Source organism: Anser anser (assembly GCF_964211835.1).
Source record: "Anser anser genome assembly, chromosome: 13".
Classification (NCBI taxonomy): Eukaryota; Metazoa; Chordata; class Aves; order Anseriformes; family Anatidae; genus Anser; species Anser anser.
Window position 1 is genome coordinate 7,841,238 of NC_139734.1, and position 13,830 is coordinate 7,855,067.

The 13,830-nt window shown below is 46.8% G+C and overlaps 1 protein-coding gene across 4 annotated transcripts in view; it reads left to right on the forward strand.

Annotated features, from left to right (window-relative positions):
- The window catches only part of ZNF185 (zinc finger protein 185 with LIM domain), a 45,595-nt gene extending 32,177 nt beyond the window's left edge, over window positions 1–13,418 (forward strand). For 2 of the 4 annotated variants that reach the window (XM_083797117.1, XM_083797119.1), the window contains exons 19-32: window positions 363–461; window positions 1,140–1,238; window positions 1,899–2,006; window positions 2,819–2,899; window positions 3,129–3,230; window positions 3,701–3,859; window positions 5,168–5,281; window positions 5,552–5,647; window positions 6,794–6,895; window positions 7,988–8,056; window positions 9,573–9,653; window positions 10,016–10,118; window positions 10,678–10,776; window positions 11,525–13,418. In XM_083797117.1, coding sequence (XP_083653243.1) covers window positions 363–461; window positions 1,140–1,238; window positions 1,899–2,006; window positions 2,819–2,899; window positions 3,129–3,230; window positions 3,701–3,859; window positions 5,168–5,281; window positions 5,552–5,647; window positions 6,794–6,895; window positions 7,988–8,056; window positions 9,573–9,653; window positions 10,016–10,118; window positions 10,678–10,776 — 1,312 coding nt within the window. In that variant the 3' untranslated portion in view covers window positions 11,525–13,418. The remainder of the gene's footprint in view (window positions 1–362; window positions 462–1,139; window positions 1,239–1,898; window positions 2,007–2,818; window positions 2,900–3,128; window positions 3,231–3,700; window positions 3,860–5,167; window positions 5,282–5,551; window positions 5,648–6,793; window positions 6,896–7,987; window positions 8,057–9,572; window positions 9,654–10,015; window positions 10,119–10,677; window positions 10,777–11,524) is intronic. The other 2 variants (XM_083797118.1, XM_083797120.1) reach the window with 2 other exon arrangements.
- The last annotated feature ends 412 nt before the right edge of the window (window positions 13,419–13,830 follow it).

Sequence of the window (13,830 nt, forward strand, 5' to 3'; positions counted from 1 at the left end):
CAAGGGGTTTGGGTTGTATCCCTCCTCCATCATCTTTGGTATGAACCAAACACTCCAGCTTTTTCCTGCTTTTGGTGCACGTGTGCTTGGTGGGGTTTAGTCACTACCTTCTCATTTGCTGAGGACGGAGAAATACTAAGTGATGCTGAAGTGGCAGCAAGGGAGCTGAAGGGTCAGCTGAAGTAGGAGCATGTTGAAATGCAGCTGTAGCCTAAGTATGGTCCCTGGGGAGAGACCCTGGTGCAGGACACTGAATGGTACAGCTTGGCAGGAGCCTTGCCTTGCGAGTAGATAGTACTCACTAGTGCAATGATTTGCGTGCCAGTTGTTAAAGAAATAATGGGCCTTTCTTTGCTTACCAGGTCGGTCCTGAGCTATGAGGAGGGAAGCAGCACGCAAGAGGGCAAATACACGAGTCCCACGGTCCCAGCGTACAGCAAGCCTGACTGGAATGAAGTGACGTAAGGATCTGGGGTGCTAACCTCATGTTTGCTAATGTGTTCTTTCTCATTGCTGAAAACTCGGAGGTCCTGATTCTGCAGGAAATATCAAGCCCAAGAACAACAGCGTAAGGGCCGTTTGCCCAAGCAGCAATAAACCACTTCTCTGTCCAATATCCACTGAAATATCAAATGTCTTACGGTGTTCCCTCGAGACTCAAACCCTGCAGCAAATGCATTTAACTTTTCCCAGGTTCTTCCCAGTGTAGGATGTGAGTGTGCATCATCCACTTCTCCTTTGTCTTCTGCAGGGAGAAGCCTAGGGCACAGAGCCAGGCATCAGCTGAGGTGGTTTGGCAGCTGGGGTGAGGTGCTTAGAGCAGGGCCACAACATACTCCTGGGAGTAACATAATCTGATAACCTGGAGGTCTACTTTCATGCTAGAAAGCAACATGCTTGTCTAGAGAAAATGCAATTTGGACTGGTGTTTTAAGGAGCTAATTTCAGCCAACGAAAATCTTGCTGCTTGACCCACCTGTTGAATTCCAAGCAGATAAGCTTGTTGAAGTCAGCACTGCTTGTGCTGGTTACAGCTTAGCTTCCACCAAAGCCTTGTGACTTTTTCACTTTTCAATGTGCATTGAACCGAGCAGGTGTTTGTCTGATAGCCACGAGTGGGGTTTCTCTTCCTTTTCCAGGCCCTCCCAAGATTTCAAAGAGGGGAACATCCCTCGAGACAGGGAGCACGAGAGCACACGGACCTCAGATGATCATAAACCAGAGTTGCTCCAAGAACGGTAAATGCCAGTTAGAACTAGCCCAAAGTATCTCTTCACTTTGTAATTCTACAAGTCTTATTGTGTTCTCAACGTAACTGAGAACACAGAGCTGCTCCTCTGCCTTGCACCCATGAGTGAAGACTTCGGAATAGCACATTGCAGCAAGCAATCCCACCCGTGTTGTTGGGAAACTGGGCACTGTGTGCGTGTAAAGTCCAAGAGCCAATTTCTGCACTGACAGCATGTGTCATCAGTCCTTGGGCATGAACCTGGTTCCTTTTGTCCTGCAGTGGCAGGCAGTAGCTTCTGCTGCCCAGAGATTTCAGGAAGCACTATCCTACCATTTATGAACGCTGCAAAATCATGCAAGAGGGTGTCCAGGTGTTAGATGTATCTCTCAGGCTGAGGAACTCTGGCATGAATGCTTTCTCCTGTGACCAGTGTTTTTCTTCTGTGACAATCTCATCTGAAAGGCCTCTAGCTGTGCTCCTGAAAGTTATAATGGGATTCGTGTGCATAATTTCCATCAGATTTGGTCCCAGGGCAGTTTGGAATGGCTCTGGCCAAGGAAACAGTGTGTCCTGCTCCATGCCCTATGGGTTCCTGTCTAGGCATTAGATGTCTACCCACCCCAGCCTATTTTTTCTTTACTGTCTTAAGCACAGATTTTTCTTTTAGGTTTTCTGACTCAAACCACTATGCTGAGAAGGGACAAGAACCTCCTGATGTCCACCCAGAGCCTCCCAGGTCGAATGAACATGCTGACCATGACCTGAGTATAGCAGTGTAAGGAATTACCCCCCCACCCCATCACCTTTTCCTTTAGGATGAGAGTTAACTCCTTTTGTGTCTTCCCACGCATACACTTTTTGACAAAATCTTCTTCCAGGCTCCCCTTGTGTGCCTGATGCTAGCACTACTTCTAATGACTGACCTTCTTACTGTGGTTTTGTATAAAAGCCTGGGAGAAAACATGCTAATTAGCTGGAGGCACCAAACAACGTCCAGCTGGATTACCAGGAGATGCTGCCTAGTTAAATGCAGTTTTGATGCAGGAATCCACGCCAGTTTTGAGTTTCGTTTTTTTTTTTTTTGCAGTGTATCAGTATTCACAGGGAGGTTAGTAAGCACAAACATGCAAAAACAGAAAAAGTGAAAGAACTTCTCCCTAGACTAATGTAGACAAGTGCAAATCCAGGGTTGCTGTGCAATGGGTGCAGCGATGTAATGGATGTGCTTCTGAGATGGTACCCCCATGAGGCCAGCTTAGCAGTCTGAAATCTAGCACAGAGGTACTGGATAAATCATTATGGTTTATCACTGTTAGGTGAATTAACTGTCATGTTTGGAAAGAGTAAGAGAGAAGTGATGATCAGGAGTTACATTTTTCTTTCAGCCTTATTTTTGAAGTGATCTGTATTTTCTCTCTTCCCCCCGTATGTTTGTGAATTATCTGGCATCTTTCCAGGCATAAAGAAGTACAGGAATACTGTACTTTTCTGGAGGCAGGAGATTCTCTAGAGGTTGCTTCTATGTTCTACAATAATTCTGTGCTCAGAGGTACTTTTGCAGAGTGTAAGAATCTTCTGTCTTGGCAGGCCCAGCTCCCAACCGAGAGAAAGCAGCCTCACTGCTCCAGAGACCCCATGTGCAAATGAATCTGACCCATGCTGGGAAAGGTAGGCAGCCAGGGGACCAGGCCTGTCTTCACTGCTGCCTTGCACATCTTGTGTTCTGCTAGCTCCCTGTTCAAAGGCATTACGAACGCTTGCTTCTTGGCTAGTGAAAACAGAGCGAGCTGAATTCTGAAACCAACATAATCGTGCTACTATTGCATTTACTCCCCACAGTGGACAGGCACTGACAAAAGCACTAAAGTTGCTAACAGGCTTCTTCCTCCCTGACCAGGACCACTCCAGGTTATGAGGAGCAACCCCCTGTCACCACGGATAGTTACCATGAGAGCCCCGGAGCCTGGAGACACAATGACCTTAACCCAATGGCAGCCAGGTACAGTGGGACTATCCCCTCGAGAGCTCATCAACAGCTTTCAAATCCTCAACCTTTGCCATTTCTGCTTCTTGTTATAGTCCTGGCTGAAATCCTGGACCTATGTAAATGTCTCCTGGGTACACTAATTAAACGGAAATGACAAGGAGAATGACAAAGGGAATATTAGGTCTAGGATTGCACCTAAATATGCTTGTTCAGATTTAATTTCAGCTATCAAATTAGTTTAGAAAGCTACTGAATCTTGCAGCCATCCATTGTGCTGGGAATTCAGCTCATGCACAGAGGGAATATACAGACCTCTGCCATTCCCCCTAAATTTAAGAATCTATTAACAGCATGGTGTCCTAGGTTTTCCTTATTGCCAGCAGAGAGGGGCTTGATACAACTTCTGCAAACTGACTACTTGTGTGAGCTGGTCGTAGCAAGTAGGCATTGGCTTTATGGTCAAATTGGCTTTAATTCTTTAGCAGGTCTAACTTCAGCTCTAAAGAGAGTGTTCTCAGTGCGTATGAGACCCAGCATCCCATGCCACTGTACATGGACCGCCAGCCTTTTAACACCAGTGTGCCAGCACCTAGCCACAGGATACCATCCTACGCAGACAGCCAAGTATTCAGCACCAGAAGGTAAGGGTTTGGGGATGAGATGCAGAGAGTGCCAGCTGCTGGCACAGGAACTATATTTGAAAGGAACCCCAGTTCAGGTTATGTGATCGTTGCATCAAGAAGTGAGAACGGGATTTTGTTCCCAGAGAAAGCAACCAGGCCAGGTCCCACAACATGTGCAACCAAGCTCCTTTTTGGACCTGAATGGTTGGAGGTGGGATTCTGGAGATCTGGGCTGATAATTGGTCTGTAACACTGGAGAATTCTTGGCAGGCTGTGTTCAGACCACATACGTGGTGCCTGGACACACGACAGATTTGTAGAGACCACATCTGCTTTTCCTCTGTAGGTGCAGAGATTGAGGAGCGATCTGTTTTTTTATTTCTCATGACCCTCAATGACACAAGTGACACAAGTTGTACACCTAGAACTATGATATGTATCTACATTCATGTGATCTGAATTTGGCCTTTCAGCTCTTTTAGCATTTCTCAGAGAGCTGGTGTAACAAAGCTCTTGTTTGCATTTGTGGACTAGGACTAGAAAAATGGGATAGACCTTTGTTGTACTTTGTAGCCTGTCATTACCCCTGGCACTGCGTGGTGCTGACATGTCTCTCTGTAGTGTGGTAAATGCACGCTTCATTCTGCCCTGGGGTTTATATCACAGACCAAGTGCATGTCTTGCCCAAAGCAGGATTTTTCTCATCTTATGATGAGCTTAGCCTGTCCCTCTTACTTTCTTTAATGCCGCATTGATTTGCAGTGTTTTTCAGCATTGTTTAACATTAAGTTATACAGTTGCCCGAAGCTATAATCAGGATCAGAGTGCTAATACACAATATAAACATAATCTGTGTCCCAGAGTACTTGTAAGAGAAGAATGACCATAAGCTGTAAGCTCATTTTTCCTACTGAAAGAGCCCGAGCTCTGTCTGCATGTTAAAGCCATTCTGATAAATAAGTTCTGTCCTGGAGAAGTGAAAATGTGCAGGCCTGATAGCCAGGCAGGCCAGCTGGTCAGCAGTTCACACTTGCAGGTGGTTCAGCGGTGGTTTTGGAGAGTACTGGGAGGGGAAACAATACTCACAATGCATCCATTTATGAACTGCTTCAGCTTTACTCTCAGTTGTTAGATTTTGAGTAAGCTTTCCTAGGCTCAGAGCTTTGTACACATGCTACAGCTGCAAAACCAGCATGGGTGAAGCAGGCATAGCAAAAGGAGAATACATCGTGGTAGAGACTGCCGAGATAAAGTATTAGTTAGCCAATGTGGGGACTCCAGTGGTTCCTGGTACAATGTAATCAGGGCTTTGTGCTTCCTTGCCAGGCCTATCCCAGATTATGAAGGGAGAGTTTATGATGGGAGAAGCAGCCCTAGGAGCAGCAGATATGACAGTGCTATTGCCAGGGGGCACTGTGAATTTAACCCCACAGCTCCAAGGTAAGGAGTCAAACGGTGGGATCCAGACTTGTTGACCCAAAGAACCTCCCCACTGATAGGTTTACTTGGTATCTGGAGAGTCCTGATCTACTTCTTCTTAATTCCCTGGGTCTAAGCATGCTCAGTGAGTTGCTCTTTGCATGGATGGCTGTGGTGCATGGGTGATTTCAACGCCAAGCAGGGAGGCATTCATCCAAGATTCTTGCCGCTTGTGAGAATCCCTCACGTGCTCAAGTTCATTGCTTGAGATTGTATCACTTCCTTTCATAGCTACCACTCCCTTCCCAGAGACACCACCATGTCCATTCCCCCGAGAAGCCACAGGGTGCCGTTCTACATGGACAGCTCAAACTATAACAGCACCAGGTAAACGGGTAGTCTCGATGCTTGTGATGGAAACCTCCGTGACGCTGCTGTGGAAGAGGAGCTAGGAAGTAAAGCCAAGAGCTGAAAGAGAGAAGAATCATTTCCGGGGAGTGCATGTGTGATCTGAAGGCGCAGAACTTCTCTTAAACAGTTCCTAGCAAAAGCTACCTAGCACGGGGTCTGTGATACATCCATCTCTGGTCTCTGGAGATTTTGCCATGAGGGTGCCAGAACAGATTGAAAGGAGATTGAATGGCTGGTTTCTGGCTATTCTCCTTTAACCAGAAATCAGCCTTGGCAGAGGCTACAGAAAAGAAGAGTGCTAAAATCAAAGAGAAATGTCAAGAGAGAAGATCACTATCTCCAGAAAGCCAATGATTAAATGACTAAACTGGTCCCAGAACAAGACTGTTGGAAGGGGTAGGAGGGTACCTCTTGTGGAAAGCTTTCTACAGTCCTTTGTGGCAGTGTCAGTCCATCCAAGTGCCGCCTGACACTGTACGGAGGCACCAGTGTAGGTCTCAGTGTCGGTCTGTAAAGGGGGAGTGTCTTGTGGGTGCGAGCAGGAGGCATGAGATCCTTGGATAGCCTACGGCTGGCTTCAGGCAAGACCAGCTTCATCCCTTCCAGGCAGAATTAACAGGTCTTGTTGCTGAGGGGATAGGCAGAGCTGTTTTCTGAAGACGTTCTTGTAGCCATGATTTTTGCACCTTCCCTGCTCCAGCTTTTGAAATGATTAAGTTGGGGACAGTTATGTTGGACCTTGGCCCATATGTCCCCTTCTCCTCCTCTCCAGCAATATGCCACGGGCCGTTTCTTTGTGTAGCTGCTTCCATTCAGTCTACGTGATTCACTTACGGTTTGTGCTTATTTGAAGATCTTGTTTGATCTTTTCTCCCATGGCCCCATAAATAAATGCTTTCCAAATCACTTCTACAGATAAGAATTACTGATACAAGGCAGGTATAAAAAGAGGAAGGAGCCTCTTTGATCTGCAGTAAAGATGAATTCATCTGAGTGGTTAAAGGTTTTAATTCCTTCCCAAATCATCCTCCTAACGGTAGTTGTAGGTCTTCTTGGCTGCCAGTTTGGATCATGTTATGGCTCACGTTTCCAGTGCCCACAGACTTTTCTGTCTCTCGCTAGGCTTCTCTCAAGTTCGAGCGAGAGGATGTGCGCTCCAATGGCCACCTTACCATACAACAGCCCCGTGGCCTCTGGGTACCAGCCTGATGCCAGCTCTGCCGGGTAAGGAGCAAGGGGTGGTCACGGTCCTCCAGCACTGCAGGTTTTGCAGGCAGCCGTCCTGTTTGGTGGAGATAAGGCAGGCTTTGCTGCTTGGCCTCTGGACCGAGGGACGTTTGTCAGTCTTTTCTAGCGAGGAGCACAGACGTTGCTGTGGTGGGATTTGTAGTTTCCACGTGCTCCATCTCAAAGATGGAAACTGCTGCACAGATTTACACAATTTAGGGAGGTGTTTCAAACTGGTGAGAGGTCAGCATAATAGGCAATATTTGGGTCCTCCTGGTCTTGCCACAGCCTGCTCATCACACCTATGTAGGGATACTCTGGTCTGAAACACAGACACATGGAAAGTGTTTATGCTAAGTCAAAAAATAAAAAAATCTTTTCTTTCCTTAGCTGTGACATGGCTTTGCTTAATCATAGCTTAAAGGCAGTGATGAAAATGAACCATGGAGAAAGAGCCTGATTAGTTCATTTCATGGTTCTGGGAAGAGAGCCGGTGGGCACGGTGTCTCCCCTCGCTCTGTGACAGAGCTCTAGACAGATGGACAGATGGGGGCATGTCATTTTGAAATCAGAATTTTAAAGAGGGAGAAATATGCAAGAAAGGTCATCTCTGCAAGAAAAAGCATCCCACAGACAGACTGGTAGCAATTTTTAATGCATGAGGGCTCTGGAGATATTCCAGTGACAAAACAGTCACTGTAAGTAGTGCTGTGCCAGTAGGGTTTTAATGTTAAAGGACAGAACCACAAGCTCTGTAAATATGTATTGTGTGCATAATCCTGACATGATTTGAAAAAGACTTATCCCTGCAAAACAGGGGATAACTGGATGAAAGAGTTGTATTATCCATCCCATTCTTTCTAATTAACTTGATTTGTTTTGGTGGGTTAATTAGAGGGGCATATTAGGTGTTATTTAGCAAGCATGCTTGATACTCAGTATTTATTCGAGAACAACAGCATCTCACTGTGCCTTTTCACACACACGTTACGTGTCCAAGTGCACACATGTGGTCCCTTGTGCTGTCTCTCATTAGTCGCAGCCTTTTCTAATGCAAATGCTTCTCATTCTGTTTCTATCTGCTTCTAGAAAAGGGGTCCTCTTTGTGAAGGAGTACGTGAACAGCAGCGAGCTGTCGGCCTCCCCGCGCTATGGCAGGTAAGAGGAGTGTCCGGAGACAGCCATGTGTCTGTCTACGAGTGCAAAGCAACAGCGTACAGCTCTGCTGGCTAACACACCAAGCAAGCTCTCGAGCTGGAACCACTAGCACTGAGTCAGCATGGCATCGTGCCTGAGCTAATTAGCCCTGGAGGGATTATTACACTGGGTGGGCAAAGAGTTTTGCTAAGGCAGCAGTACTGTTTTGGGGACCTAGAGAGATCTCTCCACAACGCTGCGCTGTGCTGCCTGGTCCCACTGCAGTGACAGGAGGACCTGTGTCCAACAACCCCTCGGGGAGGGGTTAATCTTCCCCTCTGGGTCAGCCGTGAGGTGGGTGATGGGGTCAAAACACTTCTCTGCAGTTCCGTAGGCTGCACGTTTGGCACTGTCAGGCTCCGCTGCACATTGGCACACACAAATAAAAAGGTTGGAATTGGTGAGGAAATGTGGAGTTTGTGGGTTCTCACTCAGAAGAGTCTTCTATAAGTTAGAAAAGGTAGAGAGGTGCCACTCTGAAGCTAAAACCTTCAGTCTTACGTTCTGCTCGCAGGTAACTAAATTAAGCTACTCCAGATTGACACCAAGGTGACCGAGAGCAGAATTTGGTACATCCTGCTTGCACTGATGTGGCAGCCAGTTAGCACCCAGTTCGCTGCTTCCCTGCTGACGTTTATCCTCCCCCAGTGCTGTGCTGGCAGTGCTGTGGGGGCTGATGACAGACTCCATAAATCGCTCGCCTTTCCCGTAGGTCTGCAAAAGCAGACCTCCGCAGCCAGAGATAAGCACGTTGCTGCATCGCCTAAAAAACCGCAGGCAAGCAGAAGGCAGGGGGAAAACGCTCAGCTAGGTGAGACTAGGGATGTTTCTCGCCTTTTCCTGGCTGGCAAGGAGTAAGTGGGTGGCAGCACGTGGCTGGAAACGTACTGGAGGAGGGATCTTCCTATCTTTTCCGCAGGCTGCTCTCTGCTTGTGCCACCTCCGTTGGCTGCAGGCTCAAAGGGGCCTCGTCTCAGGGTACGTGCCCTGGTTTCCCAGCCACACTGCCCACATCCTGCCTCTCCCTGCGGTGACAGCAGCAGCCAGACACAATGTTCAGTGCTGTGATGTGGGTGCTGGGGCCACCAGCTCTTCGCTGCCCTTTTGGCCTGCCCTTGGAGGTAGCCATTCCGTGCAAACCTCCTGGGAACTCTGAGAGCAGCACCGTGGCTCCTGGCCCACCCGTGACTGTGGTACATGTATGGGAGCAGGATACAGCCACCCCTATGCAGAATCTGCAGCACATGAGTGCAGCAGAGGTGGAAATACCTCTGCTGACAGCCCAGCTCTGTCAGTCACCGTGGCCCTCCTTGCTAGTGAAATGTTTTTTCAGCTCTCCCTAGGAAAGACTGTCCTGGCCAAGGAACAGGCAGCTGGGATGTTGCAGTTGGGACTTTAGGTTAATGATTAAGGGTTCCATCTGCAATGCTCTTCCCATGTATCACTGTCAAGTGCTGACACTTCCTTCTGTCTCCAGTGGCAGCCTTGTAGATTTGACTGATTCAGAGAGAGCAACCTACAGCCACCACAGCTACCTGTCCAGCGCTCCTCCACAGAGGTAGGACAGTTTGGGACTGCGTGGGGGTTTCAGCAAACTGTTCAACAGAAATAACTTTAAAGTTTTTAGAATATTGGTATGTGAGTGGTGAAATTATAGCATAATAATAAATAATAGAAGTTTAAATGATCTTCAGAAAATGAAGTGACATTTACTTAAAGCTCTGTTCTGGTCTCTGCATCCCTGGGCTATTCCATGCCCCTCTGTGCTGTCACTTGGCACAAACACGTGTAGAAGCAGGTATCTGGTGCAGAGCAGTGCTGGTGTTGAGTAAGAAACTGCTGCTACCAGCAATGGGATTGAAAACTATTGTGTTACAGAGGCACCATGGTGCAGGAATTCATTTTTCTGTTCCTTCACAGGTCCAGTGAACCTGTTTGTACTTACTGCAGCCGTGAGATCCGAGACTGCCCTAAGATCATAATAGAGCATCTTAACATCTACTGCCACGAATACTGTTTCAGGGTAAAAAGCCTTTCTGCTGACCGCCTTCTATGTGCTGCTGTGAAATGGGATGGTAGGAGGAGGAATTCTGCAAATTTTGTCCTCAGACTTTGTGTAGAGTATAGAAGCTGTGCTAAATGCTTGCATCCACATTGGAACAAGAAACAATGCAGTCACAGGTGTTGGTTGTGTCCCCAAAAGTTTTTCATCTCCTCAAATGAATGCATATCAGAACAAGGAGAATTCTTCATTGTCGTCTGGTAGAATAGCAGCATGGTCTTTCCTCATGTCCCTGTGGTAGACTTGGTGCTTTGTGGCCTTTGTTCCCCAGCGCAGGGCTTGCTTAACCTCTCAAACTTTGCAAAGTTTGCAGGTGAAGACTGGAAATGGTGGGTGTGAGTGGAGGAAGCCTGCAGCAGCAATAGTCTGTTGTAGGAAAGTTTAGTCTCAAAGGTCACTGCTTTGGCATCTTCACACTTTATAAAAAGGTTCAGATGCTGTTCATTTCTCTGCCCCCTTCATACTGACATTAACGCATGGTGCTTTGGTTACTGTCCAACCCTTGTTTTCCCTTTGGCAGTGTGGAATTTGCCACAAAGCAATGGGAGATCTTCTGGATAAAATATTCATCCACCGGGACATTGTCCACTGTGACAAGTGCTACGAGAAACTCTTCTAGGTGAGTGCCCCTTTACAGTGTCAGCATAAACGGCTCGATGAGAGAGCTTATGGAGTGTTTAATGAGTGAAGAGCATTTAACCCTCATAATTACTGGGTTTTCCTGTGGGTTTTTAGTGGGAAGTAATGACCCTTGTTGCAGAAGTAGCTAGAAACATGCTCCAGCTGGCCCCAGGGGTTTCAGAGCCAGAATCTGGGGTCATAACATGACAGACAGGCTGTGTTAGCCTCACTTGGGGGAGGCAAGTGGAAGACTGGCTGGAGTGATGAGAGGAATATCCCTTAGGGCATAAGAGTCCTCTCTGAGAGCAGGTTGTGAGTTCCCCCTCCTGTCCTGGGCTAACCCGCTTTATGTAATGTTCCTTTGAGGTGAACCCCTCCCAGGAAAACCAAAGAGTTGTACGCTCTGTTGGCAAAGCAACAAGGAATTAGACCGGGTATAATTTTGTTTTGTCTGATAACCTGGATGAGGTGGGAGTTGCCACAGTGGCAGTCAGAAACCCTGCCACTGCACTGAGACTATGAAAAGGTGTCTCTTTTCCTTCCTCTGCCTTGTGATGGAGAGTGGGAGGGAAAAGGGCACCTGCCTCACTGCATACATGGCTGCTTTGTTCATCCCTTAATGTGATGTGACTGGCTGGCTTTTTTCGTCCCCTTCCTGCATGTTCGTCTGCTCCACTGACCTCCGTAGTGCAGCATTTTGTGTGCTGCTCAGCTCCTGTGTTCACCTTCTCTTTATTTGCCTGCAGGGTTTTGCAAAGCTGGAGAAGGCAGCCAGTGAAAAGTCCTCAGCAGCACACATCTGAATACATCTACCAGCTCCTGACTGGCTAAGATAGCAGAATTCCTGCTCCCCCTTCCTCAAGTTATTTTCCCTCTCACTGCCTCATCACAAAGAATGAGTTTAACATCCGCTAGCTTATGCTGTCAGCTGCACGCAAGACAAGTGCCAATGTTAACAAGATAAGGCAGTGTCATCTACAAAAGATAAGTGGGCTGATTTTCCAAAGGTGCTGAGCCCCTCCACCTGTCTTTAACTTCATTAAGATTCCAGAGCGCTCCTGTGCTGGAAATCAGGCAGAGCTCCTTAGATCTATGTAAGCTAATTGCAAGAAACCTTTTCTGATTTTTTTTCTTTCGTTTCTGCAATCAGGCTGCAGCTTAGTGTGTGTCAGCTGGCACAAAGCAAGCAGATCCAAGAACTGTTAAATACTAGATTTGGATTCTTGGGAGGTTTGAATTTAGCTCCCAGCAAAAGCCTATTTCTGCTTCTTTCACCCCCAAATTTTGCCTAGAAATAGCTTCTGCCTGATTTCCATTTGCTTTCCATGGGCTTTCAGGAGCACTTGCAGACTCACTTTACTCTAATTGTGTGTCAGCTTTAATTTCCCTTTCCTGCCTACTCCCTAGTGGATTCCTTCAGCAGCATGTGTGTCTGCTGTCTGTTTGGGAAGATAAACTACCAGGTGAAAGAGTGTTAACTTGGCCTCTGATGGTAGGTGTCCAATGGCCATACAAAATGTGCCAGAGAATCGGTGTCTCAATTGGCTCTCCTGACAAGGAACACTGCTTGACTGAAATCTGAATTTTCCTCCACCTCGCAAAGGCTTGCCGTGATGCTTCTTTTATTGCTCTAAGTTATTTACATCTCAAATGCTTGCTCACAAAAATGAACTTCTAGCAGGTGCTGTACATACTAAATGTCAGAAATGCATAATTTTAGCCCTTAATTCAGATGTTGAGAGGGTGAGAAAGTTGAACACTGAAAGCTGAAAGTCAGCCTCTGTGCCTTAAATGTACACCTCTGAATGTGTCCGTGAAGTTACTGGTTTTTTTTCTTTGAAAGCATTAGGAGTATCTGCAAAGCACACAAATCAGTTCTTTAGTAGCTCTTACATGCCAACCGGTGATGGCAAAAGCTCTAAAGCAGACTATTGTTAGACAGATAATTCTTCATGCTCTTAGTGATGGAAGCTGGCATGCATGCAAAAGCTTAGCAAGTTAGTGGTTTTACAGCACCAGTGCTACATAGCAGTGTGGGTTTTTTTTTTTTTGTTTTTTTTTGTTTTTTTTTAGGCCACTGTACCATTTATTTGAGTAAAGTGTAGGCATGACCTTAAAAGCACTCCATGAGGGGAACTCCAGTGGAAATCAGTAACAGCTCTGCTACTGGCAAGCTTCAGGGCGAGACCATAAAGTTGTGTCTGACAGGGACTGGGGCAGCTCCATCCTGAGAGCATGGTACAACAGGGGCCCCAACAACCCTCCCCAACCCCATTACACATAGCGGTGGACTCACAGGCATGAGATTTTCAAAAATGTGGACTCATTTTGGCTACGGATGTTTCTCAGTTACCAAGATGTTACAGAAATGATACTTTCTGAACAGAAGAGGATCACAAAGTGTCTGATCTCCCCAAACAGCTCACTCCCGAAAATCATGGCCTATAATTACAGGTGCCCTTTGAGAAGATGATCTGCAGAAATAATGTATTCACCCGCACTGGAGCTCCTGGTGGGTGCGTGGCCTTCTGGGGAACAGGTTTTGTCCACTGTATGTTTTGCATCATCTTTTCATCACTATTTTTCTTGTAGCAATTGTTTAACTTCCAGCATACACCTCTCTAATAAACATTCACCACTCACATGCAGCCTGCTTACTTGTATCACCATATAACAGAGCTCAGTGAGGTTTTTTTCTTTTTCTTTTCTTCTCAGTGGCCTGAGGCCATGACCCTAAAGTCACTGCTTTACTGGAGGGGGAGGCACTGAGAGTCACCAGTGCATGAGGAGCTGGGCTGGGTCTGGCTCAGCAAATTTATGATCTGATAGCCACACACACACACAAATTGGCTGCTACCTGGGCAAAAGGGAGATCCATACTGTGGATCCATACTTGATCCACAAGTATGGATCATACTTGATGCATACTTGATCCATACTGTGCCATTTGAAGTGGGATAAAAAGGGCTGGGTGATTTTTTTTTCTGCTGTAGTAGCTGCTCTTAGTGGTACTGCCCATCCTTCCCCTACCTCACGATCCTGGGGGTCTTTT